Source organism: Alosa alosa, chromosome 16 (genome assembly GCF_017589495.1).
Source record: "Alosa alosa isolate M-15738 ecotype Scorff River chromosome 16, AALO_Geno_1.1, whole genome shotgun sequence".
Lineage (NCBI taxonomy): Eukaryota > Metazoa > Chordata > Actinopteri > Clupeiformes > Clupeidae > Alosa > Alosa alosa.
The window spans coordinates 26,431,375-26,451,101 of record NC_063204.1 but is presented as its reverse complement, the minus strand read 5'-3'; the positions used below and the strand labels follow the sequence as shown (position 1 = coordinate 26,451,101).

General features: G+C 44.3%; 1 protein-coding gene across 3 annotated transcripts; it reads left to right on the top strand.

Moving 5' to 3' along the window:
• Positions 1-176: 176 nt before the first annotated feature.
• On the top strand, positions 177-19,483 carry crispld1a (cysteine-rich secretory protein LCCL domain containing 1a). Of its 3 annotated transcripts, none has more exons than XM_048266356.1 (15): positions 177-252; positions 1,998-2,284; positions 7,499-7,617; positions 11,315-11,447; positions 12,950-13,065; positions 13,277-13,377; positions 14,017-14,205; positions 15,076-15,136; positions 15,245-15,311; positions 15,399-15,529; positions 15,630-15,673; positions 16,009-16,081; positions 16,495-16,570; positions 16,681-16,814; positions 18,086-19,483. In XM_048266356.1, exons 2-15 carry the CDS (start codon positions 2,027-2,029, stop codon positions 18,135-18,137), a joined length of 1,554 nt encoding a protein of 517 aa, XP_048122313.1. In that variant the 5' UTR covers positions 177-252; positions 1,998-2,026; the 3' UTR covers positions 18,138-19,483. The 3 variants fall into 3 exon arrangements, with proteins under 3 accessions (XP_048122313.1, XP_048122312.1, XP_048122311.1); XM_048266355.1 differs by lacking the exon at positions 177-252 and adding an exon at positions 1,234-1,469; XM_048266354.1 differs by lacking the exon at positions 177-252 and adding an exon at positions 1,234-1,570.
• The last annotated feature ends 244 nt before the right edge of the window (positions 19,484-19,727 follow it).

Sequence of the window (19,727 nt, the reverse complement as noted above, 5' to 3'; positions counted from 1 at the left end):
TAATGGTATAGAAGGTCCATTTAGGGATTAACAGAAAAGTGAAGTTGTAGTGACGAATGCGACTGAGGAAAAACACTTGCGGGTGGAAAGTGCTAACGTGGACAGACGGGGCCGAACTGCGCCGTAGCCAGGCCGGTCAGCCGATGTGTCATTCCGAAGCACCAGACCAGACCCTTGCAAGCTGTGCGCTCACATGTTCCAGCTCCAGCGGCAGTCTCCGCTGTTTCGTCTGCTCCACCTCGTCTGTTATTGGTGTGTACAGTGGAGCATGATTGAAGAGAAAACAGAGTTGTTTCCAACTTGTAATGACAGCAAATACAGATACACTCGTGTTCATTCAAAACCAGTGCTTGAATGTTTAGTGTTTCGTGTAATGATGTTGGCCAGAGTGAACATTTTGATTTCTGTGGAAACTCAGGAGTTGAGTGGGAAGTGTTCTTCGTAAGAGTAATTCTCATGTGTTCCTATGGCTAGATTACTAGATAAATATTCAAGATTAGGGAGGGGTGTCAGGCGACTCTGTGGTATGAATAAATTACAAACATGGAAAATAACCTCAAATATTAATCAGCTTCAATTCCATTATATATTACAGAACACTGATTAAGTAGTCTAACGTGTCTTCTGGTAGGCTGCGTTACTAGCCTATGGTATGGGCGCAGGGTTGGATAGCCTAGAATAGATGACAGTAATCAACAGTTTTAGCCTAGAAATGTATTCTAGACGCACCCTAGCTGCAGCATCTTGATGTGGGTCTGGCTCGTCAGGAGACGTTTCAGTAGAGACTAGAGAGGTATATATACGGTCTTACGGAATAAAACAATCGCTCATACTCTATCCTAACTATACAGGTGGTCAGTGTGGTGTGTGTGTATTAAGGGAGAGAGAGAGAGAGAGAGAGAGAGAGAGAGAGAGAGAGACGTTTGCGCAAAAACACAACCATTCCCTACTGGCGCACAGGCGTGCACAAACACACACACACACACACACACACACACACACATACACACAGTTAACAACCCAGCGTTTCACTTCCTGCGACCTCAAGTAACGGTCTTTTGTATAGGTGATGTATTGTAGTATTGGCCAGACTGGAACGGTTCTGGGTACAGATGGGCTGGAGCAATAGTAGTCAGAGGTGTGGTTTTAAGACGTCACTTGTCACTACACTGAAGTACTAGATAAATAAGACGTGATATTCTGTGGTTTGCTGAATGAGTCTAGGTGCATTCGTCCAGCCCAGTTTAGTCCTCCCAAGAGTTTTCAATCAGCCCTTCAGCGCACTTTAAACTCATTTGCAATTTCACTTTTGAAAAATCGAATTAGGCTTAAACAAAGCGTCTCGCAGAAACATCTCAGGATTTCTGACTTTTCATCACATGCAACTAGCTCTTCAGCATCACTTTACTGGTATCATCATTTCGGAACGTACTCTACCGAGTCCCCGGGCAACGCACGCTGTTTGCAAGGTAGTCGAACTAGCAAATTTACTTTCTTTGCAGTTCACGATATACATATGAGTTGAAGTCTGCCGGTGGGAACGGGATCTGCGACACGGAATAGAAGCAAAGTAAGAGTACGCCTAATGATCACGAGCAAGCCACCTTTAAAGCGTTAAGTTCGTTTATTTTGAGCTTCAGTCTACTGAGTTTCTGCACGTGTGTGCCAAATAGGATTGTGACAAAAATCCTAAGCATGCGTAACTGACCCCATACGGTGGTAGTAGCGCTTAACACCTGCATGTCATTCTCAAGAAATACTCGCGACTTTCGAACCTGTTTTTGATCGTTGCGGAAGTTGTCTTGTTTTGTTTGGTGTTGGTCTCAATACTAACTAGGGAAATATGTGGAGGAAGTCTTAAAAAATAAATGCAGATATTTGTGCCACGTCGAGGATACCTCGGCGCCAGATTGTTACTTTGAAAGATAACCAGGAACACGCCTGGTGCCAGAGTTGATGCAAATGATTGACACCTCTTACATCTTCTTGTTCAACAGAGTCGTGGAATTACTGGCCTCACGCAGAAATGAAAAGCTCACCACACGAATGGCTCCGATGCGTTTGTCTCCTGATACTTTCCCAGACCGTGTTGTCCATGGTTCTCCTCAACTCAACTGACTTGAGCGCCTTGTTGGAGAAGTACATGGATGAGGACGGGGACGGGTGGCAGGCGAAACAACGCGGGAAGAGAGCCATCAGTCAAAGCGACATGCAAGCGATCCTGGACCTGCACAACAAACTCAGGGGTCAGGTGTACCCCCAGTCTTCCAACATGGAGCACATGGTAGATGCATATTTTATTCATTACGCAGTTTTATGAAGGACGAACACTTCAGGTGTTACAGTGATGCATGTGCAAGTAAAGACAGATTCACACTTGTTTGACTGCGGCTGCGCTGTTGGCAAATCCTTTAAAAACAACTCAGATTTAGTGTTAATACCTTACTACCATATCAAAATGCATGCTAAACTAACTTCACTTCACTTAGAGTTGCAAAACAGCTACCATATTTGTGCCATGTTAAGCACGTTAATCACAGTGTGTTGCCTCTGGATCAAGCTGAACAAACGTGTCAGTGCAGGAGTCTGAGCAGATGTCTGCTCCTCAGAGTCTGTAATAACTGCTGAGATGTGCAATTATATAATTGATCTGTGATCTGTGGAGGATCTCATTCAGAACACCAGTGGAGGTTCTCTTAATTTGTCAGTTCAGGTAAAAACAAGTGAGAGGGACAGGAAAGTGAGTGAGAGAGAGAAAGCTTAGCCAGCAAATTGCAGAGAGAGTGTCTCCTATTACAATGGGTTGTTTTTTTAGCCAGGGGAGGCACCATGGGGGGAATATAAGGAAAGGCATGCAGCTTGAGAGAACCGAACTGAGGGAGGGAGATGTGAGTACTTGACAAGAGGGTCATCTTAGGATATTCCCTGAGTCGGTATCTCTCCGTCCTCCAAGACTGTCTCTTGTCCTCTCTCCAAATCAAATCATGTGCCAATGTTAATGAGGCTCAACAGAGGGTTTTGCTACTGCCTCTGCACTTCTAGCACAGTAGAAAAGGGCTGATCTATTTCCTCATCTGTCTTCTCTCGTGTGGTGCCAGTGTGACCGGTATGCTGTTTGCTCCACCCACTTCACACGTAAACGCAGGGGAGAGATGGGGGGCAGATAAAAAGAGAGATGAGAGAGAGAGGAAGGTGGGGAGAGGGAACAGATGTAGATGGAAAAAGAGGAAATGAAAGCAGGAAAAGGATAAATAAAGAGAGAGAGAGAGAGATTAGAAAAAGAGTTTGTGTTTATAAGTGCATAAGTGCAACAGGAAGCAAGAGAGGCAGAGACAGAGATGATGAGAGAGCAAGAGAGGAGAGATGGAAAGAGAGATTCAAATGAAGAAGGCAGGTAAAGGTATTTGAGAAGAGAGATTGCAGGAGGAAAACAAGCAAAACAAAGATTGTAAGAGAATGCAAGAGAGAGAGTGAGAGAGAGATAATGCCTGAGCTGTGTAGAGCGAGAGGTAGAATGCTTGAGGAAAATAAAGGGAGTGACTGTCTTTTACTGCTGTGTGTGTGCTTTTGGATGTGTGTGTGTGTATGTGTCTGTGTGTATGTGCCTGCATGCTAGCATGTTTCTCTGTGTGTGTGTGTGTGTGTGGCAGCAACATCTCCGGGTGTGATGTCACCCCTCCCCCGCACTGTGGTCACTCCATCTTCCGCTGCCCGCCTGGCATCACGCCTGCCCTGGCACCGGCTCACATCCTCGGACCAGGGAGTTTTCTGGATGAGTCACTTTTAAGAGGTGTTGGCACTTTGCAGCTTTCAGCTCATGCCCATCATCTCCAGAGGCTGCACACTTAGCCAGCAGTGGAGAGTGGAGAGGTCTGACTGCATCTCTTTAAATCCACATATATATCTACACACACACACACACACACACACACACACACACACACACACACACACACACACACACACACACACACACAAACACACACACATACCATCACATGTGCAGATGGGCTCTCTCAAGCCCCTTATTTAAGACTCAGGCTATTGTTTTCACATGGAAAAATGAGGATTAGGCTTCTATTTCAACTGTTTGTTTAGCCTCTCGGTGTCCCAAACCCGTCTAAAAATAATATTGCCACTGACACAATGCCATAAATCTCAGGCCTGCACACATTCATCTAAGGAGGAAATGCAGCGTTGCTTATTGTCTTCCGGTGCCGGGGGAAAGTGGGTCAGGCCTGGGCCGCGAGTGCAGCTGATTTGATAAGGAGGATGTGATGGATATGGGCATGTGGAATGTGATGGAGCCCAGTGGTGGAGCGCAGATGGAGCTGATAAACGTCTGGATTCTCACAACAATCAGCATAGGGGGGCGTCTGTGGGAAACAGGAGCCGGTCGAGTCGGGAGAACCAGAACCCTCTGTTTTCTCTCTCTTTCTCCTTGTCCTTTTCTTCGCTCTTCTTCTCTCTCTCTCTCTCTTTCTGGGTCTCTCTCTTCCTGACCACAGCATCTTTCAATCAGAGTCTTTTGCCAGTGTATGTCTTTCCGTCCTTTGCACTCTCTCCCTCTTTCTTTTCATGGACAGTCACACACACACACACACACACACACACACACACACACACACACACACACACACACACCTTCAACATACCTTCTGTCAGCCTTAGCATAGGACATGGAAAAAACACAACTCGCTCATGTTTTGGCCTGTCGGCTAACTTGGAGCGGTCCCAGATGAGAGCGAGCCACCTCGGCTCCTAATGAGGTGTTAAATGACCTAAACAATGGCCTGCGTGGGAGCGGCCAGTGGGGACCAGGAGGCATGTTTTTCTTTACTGAGCCCAGCTAAGTGCGGTCGTCTAACTGGGGGCCCCCCTGCTGTGATTGTTGGGGCGCTCGGAAGGGAGAGGGAGGGGAGGGGAGGCCGGTTCACGCTCGGGTTTTCTGCTGTGTAGACTCTTTCCCTCTCCCAACTCTGATTATGTATCAGTGGCTGTGGAGTCCTGTATCCTGCAGAAAAACGTCTTGAAATTCTCATTTCGTGTGGCGTTGAGGAGAAGGCGGCCATAGTGGATTAGCTGGTTCATTTAAAGGACAATGTTGGCCCAGTTTACTTGTGTAGGTCAATGGATGGACATTCTTTAAATAGAGGTTGTGTATGTGCACATTGTATTGCTGCCGATGGAAATTGAGTCAGATTTGGCTTGTACCTGTTGCAAGAGCTAGATGTGTATCGGGCAAGATAAAATCTCATAATAGCTATTTCGAAAACTTCTTAGTTTTTTTTCATCAGAGATAAGAGGAACTCGTTGCAACATTTTCCAACTCTGTGTGTGTGTGTGTGTGTGTGTGTGTGTGTGTGTGTGTGTGTGTGTGTGTGTGTGTGTGTGTGTGTGACTGTGTTATGCCAGAAAAAAAGCTATGCTGGGAAACGTGCACATGCCAGTGGACCAGACATCCGTTGGCCAGGTGTGCATGCTGGGATTAGTGTCAGAGCCGTTGTTTCTCGGCACAACAGCTACTTTACTGCAGGCTCAGTGGCAACTTTACTATGCTGTAGAGTGCTGGGACCTCCAGGCGGAAAGGTGTGAAATGACTGAGTAGGCACCCAGCATCTCCCTCTCTCACACACACACACACAGACACACACATATGTATACTCACTGACATGCACACAAAGAAATGCACACATTTTGGCACATATGGACACAAATGGACACACACACACATCACCAACTAACACTCACATATCTTACATCTACGCTCACACCTTTACTCACTCACAAAAGACACACACACACACCCACCCACACCCACCCCACACACACACACACACACACACACACACACACACACACACACACACACACACACACACACAGAGACACACACAGACACACACACACACACACACACACATCACAAACTAACACTCACATATTCTTACATATACACGCACACACACACACACACACACACACACACACACACAGGCACCAAATCCCCTCAAGCTCACTGGTTCAAGCTCCTACTTCAACAGGTTTCTAGACTGTGTTGTCCACTCCTCTGAGTGAAGTGAAGGTGCACTTCTAAGCAAACCAGTCACCAAGCAGGGTAACAGCAGCGCTCAGTGTTTGTGTTAAACTCTCTGGATCTGGGTCAGCTGAGTGAGCGCCGCGGTACCCACTGACTGACATTCCTGGGTCTGCTGAATGGGAACTCGATATTAACTGTAAAACAGCCACTGAAGGAGTGGGCAGTCCAAGTGGCAGGGCAGAAACCAAGCCCTGCAGGCTTCAGCAACATGTGGAAGGCATTTCAACAAGGACAGCATTGTTTTGTGTGTGTGTGTGAGTGTGTGTGTGTGAGTGTGTGTGTACTTGTGGGTGTGCCTGCGTGAGTGTGTGTGTGTGAATGTGTGTGTGTGCATGCGCGTGTGTGGGTGGGTGGGTGGGTGTGTGTATGTGCTTGTGGATGTGGATGTGTGTGTGTGTGTGTGTGTTTGTGTGTGTGTGTGCATTTCAATACATTTTTAGAGAAAACAGTGTTTTGGCAAGGGTACTATTTGGGACACTGAGGTCTCTTTTTCCAGCCATAATGGAGCATCTGGCATCAAAGGCCTGGCACTCAGCTGTAATTGAATCAATCATAATGCATTTTCTTTACCGAATTGGCAACAGGACACATAGTTAAAAAAGGGACAGCAGTGTAGTAAACCAATGGCTTGACAGGAATGACAGACATGTAGAGAGACAGACGTCTGTCTGTCTGTCCGTCTGTCTGTCAGTCTGTATGTCAGTCTGTCTGTCTGTCTGTCTATCTATCTATCTATCTATCTATCTATCTATCTATCTATCAATCAATCAATCAATCAATCAATCAATCAATCAATCAATCTTCATGGGACTCGTCAACTGACTCAGGTCCTTCCATCTGGCCTCGAGGTCCCTCCGTGTTTGGTTATTTGTTGACCTCAGCAGCAGTAGAATGCTGAGGGACTACTGGTGGATTGCTGTAATGTATCTCATGCTGCTGCTGCTGGCATACAGTAGTCCAGCGTGGGCAAGTGAGAAGGGCAGAGGCGTGGAGACTAGTTTCAGAGAACAGAGTGCCTGCAAATCCACCACAGTGTCTAGTGCCAGCTGTCTGGATTAGTTAATTATCACCACCACCACCACTCTCTGGCTAGAAGGGTTGAGAGTAGCCTACCAGTAAGCCGTGGGATAAAAAATGTCAGGAATCCAAAGTTTGTTCTACATAGAATAGCTGTACATAGTATAGCTGTACTAATGCCATACTATGCTATACTATACTATATGGACTATACTATGCTATACTATACTATATGGACTATACTATGCTATACTATACTATATGGACTATACTATGCTATACTATACTATTAATGGCAATACATTTTTTTCTGTGTTGGTAAATACTTTTGTATTACACTGTACTGCATGGTGCAAATGCCCCTCTTTTGTGATTGGTCAGGTGTGGGACACTGAGTTGGAGCGGTCAGCTGAAGAGTGGGCGGAGACTTGCCTCTGGGAGCACGGACCAGCTGGACTTCTGCCTCAGATTGGACAGAACCTGGGGGTCCACTGGGGAAGGTCAGTATAGTCTGGGTCCATTTCTATTTTCTTTTTGAAGAATTTAAAAGTTCTGTAATAGAATTAGAATAATAACAAAAAACATTGATCGTTAGCACACCAAGAACCAAAGATCTTAGAGCAGAGCGCTCTAAGAATCTTTGCTCAGAACATACATCAAAACCAAGAAAATCGTGGCACATCACATTTCAGTAATTAAAAGATTGATGAAAAGCAAATCTTCAAAGTTCATATTAATAAATTAGTGAGAAAGCTGAGAGTAAAGCTCTGCTTTTATTTTAGAATATATCCTGTTTTACTCTCCAAGCTAGGACAAAACTGATCAGTGCCACTTTCCTACCAGTCTTGGACTATGGGGATGTTATTTATATGCATGCTGCCTCTACCACACTGCACACACTTGACACAGTCTACCATGGTGCACTACGGTTCATTACTAAGCCAAGTCACGCACTCATCACTGTCGTCTTTATGAGATGACTGGTTTTAGCTCTTTAGGTCTGCGTAGATGGTTCCACTGGCACATTTTTATTTATAAAGCTATTAACGGTAATTTACCCAGCTATCCTACTAGTCTGTTGACCTGCAATTATTCCACTTACAATCTCCGCTCCGTTAACACTCTGGCTCTAAATATCCCATGTATAACAACTGAATTTGGTAAGACTGCTTTTAGCTATGCTGCTCCTTGGTGTTGGAATTTGCTCCAAAAAGTTTTGAAGCTTTCTGTTTTTATCCCACTTGACCATTTTAAACAATTACTTAAACAATCCAAATTTGAACAGTGCATATGTTTCCAATGACCCCTTTATGCCATTCTTAAATTGTTTTTACATGTACTGTAAATCTGTTTTGTTTGTTGTGTCACTGACTTGTGTCACTGTTTTTTTTTTGGTCTGTCTAGTCCTGATGTCTTTCTTAGCTCTATGCTATTCTGTCCTTATTAGTCTGTCTTGTCATGTTTCTGTGTAACTTGTGTATTTGTTGCCCCAGGGCTCCCTTGTAAAAGAGATTTGAATATCTCAATGGGACATCACCTGATAAAATAAAGGATAAATAAAAATAAATTAGGTGGGGATCACACTGGCCAGCGGCAAGCGTAACGCAACACTCAGACTATAATAAGTTCTATCTCGTTCCTAAGTAACTCAAATGGTTTGCCTAAACTCACAATTGAATACGCTTGCGTTGCGCTTTGAAAGTTGAACCAAGTTTAATGCTAGCGTTACACTAGCGCTGCCACCGTTATGCTGCCGAACCGTAGAGAACAATAGGAAACTTACTGCTTGCTGCTGGTCAGTGTGATCCCTGCCTTAGTGTCCAGTACTGTTTGCACCCATGATGTGATGCACTATCACATGGGTGATGCTCTGCAATACAGTTTTTCTCGATTGCTTAAACCTACTTAGAGATCCACTTAATCTTAATTAATACCTTCTTTGCACAGCAGAAGTCATCTCTTGCAAATGTGCTCACACATTTTCATTGGGTTCACACATTTCTTACACCCTTTTGCAAAACAGTTTAAACAGATGTCATTCAAAGACCCCAAAATCTATTTGTTTCCCTGTGCTAAACAATAGGAAAACATATATTCGCAGGTGGTAGAGACCTTGCATAAGTCTGAATCTCTCTGAATCTTTCACCTGTGTGAAAACTCCTTTGTACAATTCTTCAGTCAGCAATCATTCATTATCCATAAGATTAGATTAGATTAGATTAGATTCAACTTTATTGTCATTGTGCAGAGTACCAGTACAAAGGCAACGAAATGCAGTTTGCTTTTAACCAGAAGTGCAAAAAAGCAGAACATTGCAATGTGATATACAAAGTATAGATAGGTGGTGCATAGACAGGACAAGAAATATAGTTCAGTGTAGACAGTGATATCAATTAAATATAAATATGTGCAGTGTATTAGCAGTTATCTTATAAGCAGAATAAATATGGTTATGTAGTATGAGCAATGTATCAACAACATGTTCAGATATGTGCAATGTAGTAGCAGTAACATTAGGTGACAGCCGCAGGGAAGAAGCTTTCTCTGAACCTGCTGGTTCGGGTGCGGAGAGACCTGTAACACCTCCCGGAGGGGAGTGGGGTGAACAGTCTGTGGTTGGGGTGAGAACAGGATGGCCTTGATGGGGGTGGATTGAGGAACCGGTGATGCGTTGGGCAGTTTTCACCACCCTCTGCAGTTCTTTCTGGTCAGAGGCAGAGCAGTTGCCATATTAGACTGTGACACAGTTGGCGAAGATGCTCTCGATGGTGCAGCAGTAGAAGTTCACCAGGATCTGAGGAGACAGGTGGACCTTCTTTAGTCTCCTCAGGAAGAAGAGACGCTAGTGAGCCTTTTTGATCAGGGAAGAGGTGTTGAGGGTCCAAAAGAGATACTCAGAGATGTGGATACCCAGAAACGTGACACACTCCACCTCAGTCCTGTTGATGAGAAATGGGGGTGTGTGTGCTAGCTTTAGATTCCACAATGAGCTCTTTGGTCTTCTTGGTGTTGAGAGCCAGGTTGTTGTCAGTGCACCACGATGTTAGGTGCTGGACCTCCTCCCTGTAGGCCGTCTCATCATTGTTGCTGATGGGACCAATCACCGTAGTGTCGTCTGCAAACTTGACAACGGTGTTAGAGCCATGTACAAGTGTGCAGTCGTAGGTGAAGAGGGAGTAAAGGAGAGGACTCAGCACACATCCCTGTGGTACGCTGGTATTCAGGGTGATGGTTAACGAGGTGTGGTTATCTAACCTATAACAGACTGAGGTCTGTTGGTTAAGAAGTCCAGGATCCAGTTACAGAGGGAGGTATTGATGCCCAGTTCACTGGGTTTGGTGATCAGTTTAGAGGGCATGATAGTGTTGAATGCTGAACTGAAGTCAATGAACAGCATAAGAGATACTATGTCTGTTCGTGTTGCTTTTTACAAGTATGGATCTAAGGCACATTTAGAGAAAGTACTGTACTGCTTATTTGGTGAAGAAAACAGTACAAAATGTGTTTACTTTAGATCTACAGTATAGTTGTAGTTCAATGAAATTTGTCTTGTCTAGGTGCTAATTGTCTATGTGGTAATTTTTTTGTTCAATACATTTAGTCTTTTTACAGTTTTTCTGATACCAGAAAATAAATATTAGAAAGAAATGTCACAGACATAGCAAAAATTAAGGCTACAAAGGTCACAGACATAGCAAAAATTAAGGCAACAAATGTTGTTGTCCAGTGTGTAATGATTGATTGAAATCACACAGTGATTTGACTACAAGATGTGTTGAAAATTTGCTTTTGCTGCATGTTTTGTTTTCTCTGCATGCTAAATGTTTTGAGAGAGTAAGAGCCTTTTGCAAGCAAAATGTGTCATTTTGGTGCTTTTTTTTAGACCTGAGAGTTAATTATTTTGAAAACGTGATGTCAAAGTTGACACAAGCATTAAAGCGATCAAGAAAAACTGTAACTCCTCTCTAACTGTGAAGCATCTACTAAGCAAAACAAGCACAGCTCATCAAGAAATGAGTACTGCATACAAGCATGAATGGATCAACTGCAATGACATTACTAACGTCCACATATAGTAAATAAAAATTGACTGATTGATTGTGTACTACACTAAATGAATGAATTAACAAATAATTGATTGATTGACCCATTCATTCATTCATTCATTCATTCATTCATTCATATGTCCTTTCTCAGATACCGTCCTCCAACGTCCCATGTGCAGGCGTGGTATGATGAGGTCAGGGACTACTCCTTCCCATACCCTCAGGAGTGTAACCCATACTGCCCCTTCAGGTGTTCTGGACCGGTCTGCACACACTACACACAGGTACACACACAGTCATCATGCTTTGAGTAACACCCATGCAGATGATTGACACCGCTCAGGGAACACTCATACACGCTACACACAGGTATACGCACAGTCATCATGCTTTGAGTAACACCCGTGCAAATGGTCGACACCGCTCAGGTAACACTCATACACGCTACACACAGGTACACGCACAGTCATCATGCTTTGAGTAACACTCATGCAAATGGTCGACACCGCTTAGGTAACACTCATACACGCTACACACAGGTACACGCACAGTCATCATGCTTTGAGTAACACCCATGCAAATGTTCGACACCGCTCAGGTAACACTCATACACACCTGTACTGCTCGAGTAATAATGCACACTACACTAAAGTACACACAAGATCCTGGGAGTAACAACACTTTACACTCAGGTGTACACAAGATCAACACTGCTGGAATATTAAACATATTAACACACCACATACTGTAGGTAAGCACAAAATCTACCCAGCAGGAAAGTACACAACAAACATGGGAATATTGTTTATTATTATACGGCTCTTCACAATGCTAGTAGAACGCTCCATTGACTTGAATGGGATTTCCCAACGTTCTACGGTAAAATAAATTCATGTAATTACCGCTGCAAACATATAATTACCACTGTCAATGGCAACGGGTTTTGTGCTGCTGATTTAACAATTAAGTGTAAAGAGACATATCGTGGAGTTTATTTTTTCGTTTTGGCAAGTAGCCGTATAATAAGCGGGATAATGTATAGAACGCCGGTCATTATGGGAAAATAAGTCCCTTCAGGGGCGAACAACAAGACCCCTCCGGCTGGGGTGGCGTTGGGGTCGGTTTTCCCATTATGACCGGCGTTCTATACATTATCCCTTACGTATTGCATACATGCCACTAGCCTGGCTAACGTCAGACCTCATCTCATTGAGATGGGGTCTGGGAACTACACGTTAATTTCCTCGTATTTGAAATGTGGTTTACAAATGCCCAAAGCCGTTTATTGGGCGCTACAAATGTCTATCAAATGCGTCTGTACGTAGCTCATAACCGCTTCGGTGTGCCGTCATCGTCTTGCTGCCCCCGTTCTGTGATTGGTTCCTTCGTTGAGGTGAAAACGAAGTCCATGGAATCCAGGGTGCCTAGAAATAAAATCACGCGCAAGGCAGCATGGGAAAACCCAGGCTAACATGCCACTATGATATACATTTATATATTTTGCTCATAGTAATACTCAGGAGTGCAGGACCAGTTTGTACAAATTACACTCCCATACAGGTACACACAGCTTTAACACTCCTGTGGTAACATTTCCATGATTGCATTTCTGGCTGCAAGATTAGCAATTAAAAGTAGATTACTGCATGGAAAACTGAACCATGGTGGAGCAAGCGTTTATTTTATTTCAACTCTTGCCAGAGAAGGTATGCAGGTGCGTAGGATTTCTCTCAGGTGGTGTTTGCTCATAGCGCTTGTCTCTTGGTGTGTGTGTGTGTACTTTCAGCTCGTCTGGGCCACCAGTAACCGGATCGGCTGTGCCATCAATTTGTGTTACGACATGAATGTCTGGGGCCAGGTCTGGTCCAAGGCTGTTTATTTGGTCTGCAATTACTCGCCTAAGTAAGCAACTTGTTTCTCCTCCGCCTCAGCCATGTGCCATTTATTCCATAGGTTCCCCCATGCATATTAAAATGGAAAAAGATGAAATTACAAAATTGTTTGGTGTGTTACAGTTGAAACTGATTGGTTGTTGTGTATGTGTGTGCCTGTGTGTGTGTGTGTGTATGTGTGTGTGTGTGTGTGTGTGTGTGTGTTTACTGATCCCGTGTAGGGGGAACTGGTGGGGCCATTCTCCGTATAAACACGGCACCCCATGCTCAGCATGCCCGCCCAGCTACGGAGGAGGCTGCAGGGACAACCTGTGCTATAAAGGTACTACCAGAAGCACCAGGACTGAGCACCGTCACCCATTAACTGAAGGAACCTCTGTGTTCCTCTGCCACAGATCACATTAACAAGATCATGGTGTCAGTGTATACTGTACAATATAATGACAGAGGCCAAAACAGGAGTATGAAAATGTTATTTTTTGCTTATGACTGTAACTGTAACAGGCTTATACATTCATTTTGCAACATTTCTTCAGCTATAAGGTTAATACACAGGAGTGGGCTACACATTTTTTTTTTCTGATTGTCTTTGTTTCTATGCATACCACAGCCGCATGCCGTGTTTAATTTCACACAAAACCGTTAGTTTCCATAGATTTGATTCACTCTATGAGTGACTTTGGCTATCTTTAGCGTATTATGAAAAATATAGTGGCATCAGTGGCATAAGGACTTTTGCATGAGTGAGCTTTGTGGCCCAATAAAGTAATGTTTAATAAGCTGCAGTTTATTACATGGGTGCGGTGAATACACTTTTGGAAAATTATTATTTGCATAAAACACTGTCATGCTGTTTATACACAATGCGTTTTATACACAGGAAATTGCTGTAAGTCAAATGTCAAATGTGTGTGTATGTGTGTTGTTTGCATAAAATCAATGTCCACTGGCTGCTTTACAGACGACGGCACGTCCAGGCGGGTTCCCTCTGAGGACCGAGAGGAAAACAACTCCATCGAACCCGAGCCCCAACCCCAGCCCCAACAGCCCCAGCCTGAGCCTCAACCCCAGCCCCGCCAGCAGCCCCTGCCCACCAGAACCCCCACCGTGGAGCTGGACAGGAACGAGGTGGTCAGCACCCAGCAGATGTGTAAGTGCCACAGCCAGCCGTAGCCAGCCTCCTCCACTCTGCTGGCCCCTGCTCTAACATTTCAGGCTCAAAGTGGCCAGTGCATGGTGGCACATAACCAGAAACACATGGACACACACATGGACACACCGGAAACACAATACAGGAACACTTCACAAACTGGTGTCTGAAAAAGGGATGACCTATATATTGCTTTTAGGAATGCTAGCAGTGGCGGCAATAAGTGCTAAGACTGAGACAGTTTTTATCAGTAGAGAAATGGAAGGGTGCGGTATAACCAGTTGAAATGCTGAGTCGGGTTTTTGCGCAAGCTGAAATGTTTTACCTGCTCCCTCCAATCTTTCTTTTTTCAATATTCTTACTACACAAGATATTGAAAGTCACCTTTTTTTAGGCTGAGAGATTTTTGGTAGATCTGTCATGTGCGTGAATGTGTGCGTTTGTGTGAGAATGTGTGTAAAAGTGTAAGTACTGTAAGTGTGTGTGTGTGTGAGCATTCATGTGTGTGTGTGTGTGTGTGTGTGTGTGTGTGTGTGTGTGTTTTCTTTGGGCGAGCTGAAAGCCAGCGGGTCTTAAATTGCTTCCTCTCCAGTGTGGAGGCGGAGGAGGCCCCATGTGAAAGCTGAGACCCCTCTGCTGCCGCTGCTGCTGACCAGCCTCGGAGAGCCCCAGGGCCGCCGAGCAGGAAGTCCTCCCCACACTCCCCTCTCATGGCATCCCAAGCCCACAGCGCTGCCGTGCACTGCACCCAGCCTCCACAGAGGAGAGAGGGAAAGGGGAGGGATGGAGGGAGGGGAGGATGCTGTAAAGACGTCATGCTGGAGCTTAGGCAACTCAAGTACCTCTGATCTCTGCTTTGTGTCTTTTCAGCCCAGCTTGTGAACTGCGACACCAAGCTTCGTGATCAGTGCAAGGGAACTCCTTGTAACAGGTAAAGCATCTTAGAGTGAAATAAAAAGGGGTGTCAAAGAAACTTGAAAGATCAAATTTCTCAACATTATGCTTTTTTCTGTGAACTTTTTCTGTGGTGTCAATGCAGGTATGAGTGTCCAGCTGGGTGTCTAGATACGACAGGAAAAGTCGTTGGCACTGTTTATTACGAAATGGTGAGGACCTTAGCAGCAGTCTCAACCTGAATACTTATAATATTCAATACACTTTAATATTGAGGGGATTTATGTTTTGTTTTATAGCAATCCAGTATTTGCCGGGCTGGTCTGCATTACGGAGTAATTGACAATGACGGAGGCTGGATGGACGTGTCCAGACAAGGGAGGCAGGAGTTTTTCATCAAATCCTTAAAAAATGGAGTGCAGTCTCTGGGGTAAATGAGCATTGTGTTGGCCACTGCCAGTTAGCAAACTGCAATAGCAGCCAGAGCCTTGGTGATGGCAGGCTTCACTAACAGGATGTGTCATTCACAGGAAGTACCAGAGTGCCAACGCGTTCACAGTGTCAAAAGTGACAGGTGTGTAGCGCCATGGGGCTCTAATAATAACTGTCTTGGCCACCTTGTTGCCAAATCAGCCACACACACACACACACACACACACACACACACACACACACACACACACACACACACACACACACACACACACACACATACACATACTCTCTCTCTCTCTGTCTGTCTCTCTCTCTCCCACACACACACAGATACACTCTCTCTCTCTCTCTGTGTCTCTCTATGTCTGTCTCTCTCTCTCTCCCACACACACACACAGATACACACTCTCTCTCCATGTCTATCTCTCTCTCACACACATAGATACACACTCATACTTGTTCCCTGTTTTGCAGTAAAAGTTGTCACATGTGAGACGACGGTGGCCCAGCTGTGTCCCTACCAGAGGCCTGCCAAACACTGCCCCAGGTGGGACCCCCCACACACACACACACGCGCACACACACACACACACACACACACACACACACACACACACACACACACATACTGCCCCAGGTGGGACCGCACTCATTCAGTGACATATTCATCATCATCCTCCTGCCCCACAGTACCCAGTCATGTCACTGGAAATCTTCATGTGCTACGTCCAGTCTACTGGAGAGCACTTTGACTCCATTGGAGCATGTTCTCTCCTTGGAATGTCCCTTTGTAATGCATACTGAATCGACTCTGCGTATTGAATATGCTATAAACTTGCTTTGTGCTTAAAATGTTTGTATAATAATACATAATGGTGTTATTGTATAATGTTTCATTTTAATGAGCACACAGTCTGTGTAATGATTTCAATTAAGAAGACCATTTTGGATGTCTTGTAGGATTTATTGCCCACGGAACTGCATGCAAGAAAACCCTCAGATATCACGAGTCATTGGGACCGGAATCTATTCAGACGTAAGCATTACGATAGAGTCATACAACTAGCACAAAGAAAAATGCATAATTTATCATTTCATGACGTCTTGACCTGTCATGTTTTTTCCTTTTTTAAATTTTTTTTTTAGAAATCCAGCATCTGTAGAGCTGCGGTCCATGCTGGTGTGATAAAGAACGCGTCTGGAGGATACATTGATGTGATGTCTGTGGACAAGAGGAGACAGTACATCGCCTCCTACCAGAATGGCATCTTCTCAGAAAGGTAAACAGTGCTCCATTACCCCAAAAAAGTATATCCTGTGCAATGCCACATTTACCTCAGTCCACACCATCAAGGAGCAATCAAACAGACATGATCCTTCAATGTCCTCTGCTGTCTGATGTCTTTAACAGTGTAATGTCACTAGGTAGCTCAAAAGCTCTATTACAAGATTAGCATAACCATGTCATGCAGATGTCTGTCATTGTTTTTTTACACTGTATAACACAGCAGCTGGTGCATTGCACTCTCAAAATACGTATATAATACACCGAAGTAGAGCTTTTGAGGCCCAATCTATATGGGCTACAGCACAGTTTTTTAATGCATATGCTCTGGTCTAGTAGTTAGCCACAGGTGTTCAAATATCTCTCTTTCTGTTCTTCCTGCTTCCTGCTTTATTTTGTAAGAGGCATTGCAAATTAATCTAACAGTATTGCAATCCCTGTAATCTGTCATCCCTGGCCAAGGTATTTAAAGAGGTATCTTACACACAGACACACGCACACACACACACACACACACACACACACACACACACACACACACACACACACACACACACACACACACACACACAGTGAAGGTGACGTTGGTGGAGTTTAGGTGGTAAGGTCTGATGTCCAGCACGTGTGTGTGTGTGTGTCTTAGGTGCTTTGGCTCTGTGAGTTAGCGTGGAGGGCAGGGAAAGGAGCTGCCTGTCTCCCCGTAATCTCATCAAACCACAGCTGATTACCTCACAACACTGGGCCAAACTGCGACAGCACAGCCTTATTGGCAGTGCTGTTGTGTGTGTTTGTGTGTGTATGTGTGTGTGTGTGTGTATATATATATACGTGTGTGGTGGGGTTGAGCATGAGTGCATATCTTTGTGTGCGTGCGCGTGTATGTGTGTGAGTGCTGAAGCGGGAAATGGAGTTGTGTGTGTGTGTGTCTGTGTGTGTCTGTGTGTGTCTGTGTGTGTGTGTGTGTGTGTGTGTGTGTGTCTGCACATGCAGCACCACTGATCATACACACACTATTCTGCCTACACAGCAAATGTCACGCTCAGCTCTCTGGTTCACACAGGCTGCAATAATGAGTCCACACAGCAGGTGTTAGGGTTTGCAATAATCATTTGCTTTCATGAGTGAATTTAAACTATGTGCACTGGCTCCAAGTGTAACATGACTGTGGTCACATACTGCAGCTAAAAGTGTTATGCTATTGTAGTGTCCTTCCTCTGCAATGTATTTCATGGATCTTCTCCTTTTTCTATCCTTTTCTTCCTTTAGTTTGCAGAACCCCCCTGGAGCCAAGGCATTCCGGGTATTTGCCGTCATCTGAGCGCGTGCAGACTCAGTGGCCACCCGCTGGGTGAACAGTTTGGTGAAGCTGTAGTCGTGCCTCCGCGGAACCCAAAACTGGCTGTTTTTTCCAAAAGGCTTAAGGCTGAAAGTCATCATCAGCTTTGATGATGATGACTAAGCAAAGAACACTTGACACAAACAAACAAAGAAACAAAATCTAAATACATTCTTGGAAGGGGTCTCTCTAAATGCATTCTGGGAAAGGGTCTCTCATGGTTACTTGTTTAGTATCCACTTTCAAAGAAGAGATTCCTTAAAGTTTTTTTTCTCTCGTCTGGTGCTGTTCCAAGAGTAGAATGTGTGAATTGTGTTTTTTTTTTTTGGTTAGCCAGATCTCATAGTCATATAATCCTGTTGTCAGATCACCCATTGTGCCTGGAAGATGTTGCATTTTTATGTGTTAGCACTTAACTGTAAGTCTATAATCTTCTGTAATTTATGGTTCACACTCTGGCACATTTTGTTGTCTCTGTTTTATGGATGAGCTGTTGTGTCCATTGTCCCTGTGTCTTAGAAATATGATAAATATGTGGAGAATGAATTGCAATTCAGCTATTTTTTTTTATTTTTGTATCACAAAGTGTATTTACAGGGGTGCTGCTACATGTATGGTATGTGGGTGCTTGTGTCCATGTGGTTTGTAGATGTGTGTGTGTGTGTGTGTGTGTGTGTGTGTGTGCGTGTTTGTATGTGTTTGTATGAGTCTTTAAGTAAGTAACAAATTTAAGTAAGTAACAAATTACATCAAGTTATTCCTAAGCAAAAGTTAAATGTAATGTCATGTTATGTGTGTTGTTACAAAAGTGGGAACAGTATGGGCCTTATGCCTGCAGCACTTGGGAGTTTAATGTCTTGGCCAAACGTCTCTGTGGATGTCATGCACACTGCAGCTCCGTCTTGAGCTCTGCACCAGATTTGTCAACACCTCTCTCTGCATGCCAGGGACCTGTTTGCAGTGGAATTTGTTGGGGTGGCATAGTCTGCACACGTGCAGATTCCCTGTATATACAGGTGTGTTATTTCACAATGGCTGTCACAGCCACTGACCTGGTGGAAATGCATTATGGGAAGAGAGGTGGTGGCTAGTCCACACTCCTGCTGGTCAGGAGTAACATGTACAGTGTAGTGTCCGTTAAACTCCTTCTTGTCCTTTAAAGACCCAATGAATACCCATGGTCTCATCACAGCTGTTTCTGTTCCACAGCTATGTGTATTTGGAAGTGTAAATGTTATATTTATAACAGTGCATCTAATGTATTCATGTGTGTTTTACATGTGTTATTGACGTATGCTTTGTTATAGTGTTTGATTTTGTAATTAATAAATGAGTACAAGTTTCTGTTGTTTTTGTAAACAGTGGAGTTGCAGTGGTCCTTCATAAACCCTTAAGGTATGTTTTAAAATAGGGCTGTTTCCATTGCAGGAACTGGAACTTAGTTTTACGTGAATCAAGTCCCTGCCTTGGGATAGGTACTTCAGTACGGCCCCAAAAAACTTCTGCAATGGTGCGAGATGTTAATGAGGCGTGAGTGGAAGACGACAAGCTAATAATAGCATGTCCCCTTCA

What these genes read in the sequence shown, in the direction of transcription:
- crispld1a (XM_048266356.1), top strand. Translation starts at nt 2,027, where the DNA reads ATGAAAAGCTCACCACACGAATGGCTCCGATGCGTTTGTCTCCTGATA. An exon ending in GTCTGCAATTACTCGCCTAA is followed by an intron (nt 13,066 to 13,276) that starts GTAAGCAACTTG and finishes GATCCCGTGTAG; the next exon opens with GGGGAACTGGTGGGGCCATT. An exon ending in AAGGGAACTCCTTGTAACAG is followed by an intron (nt 15,137 to 15,244) that starts GTAAAGCATCTT and finishes GTGTCAATGCAG; the next exon opens with GTATGAGTGTCCAGCTGGGT.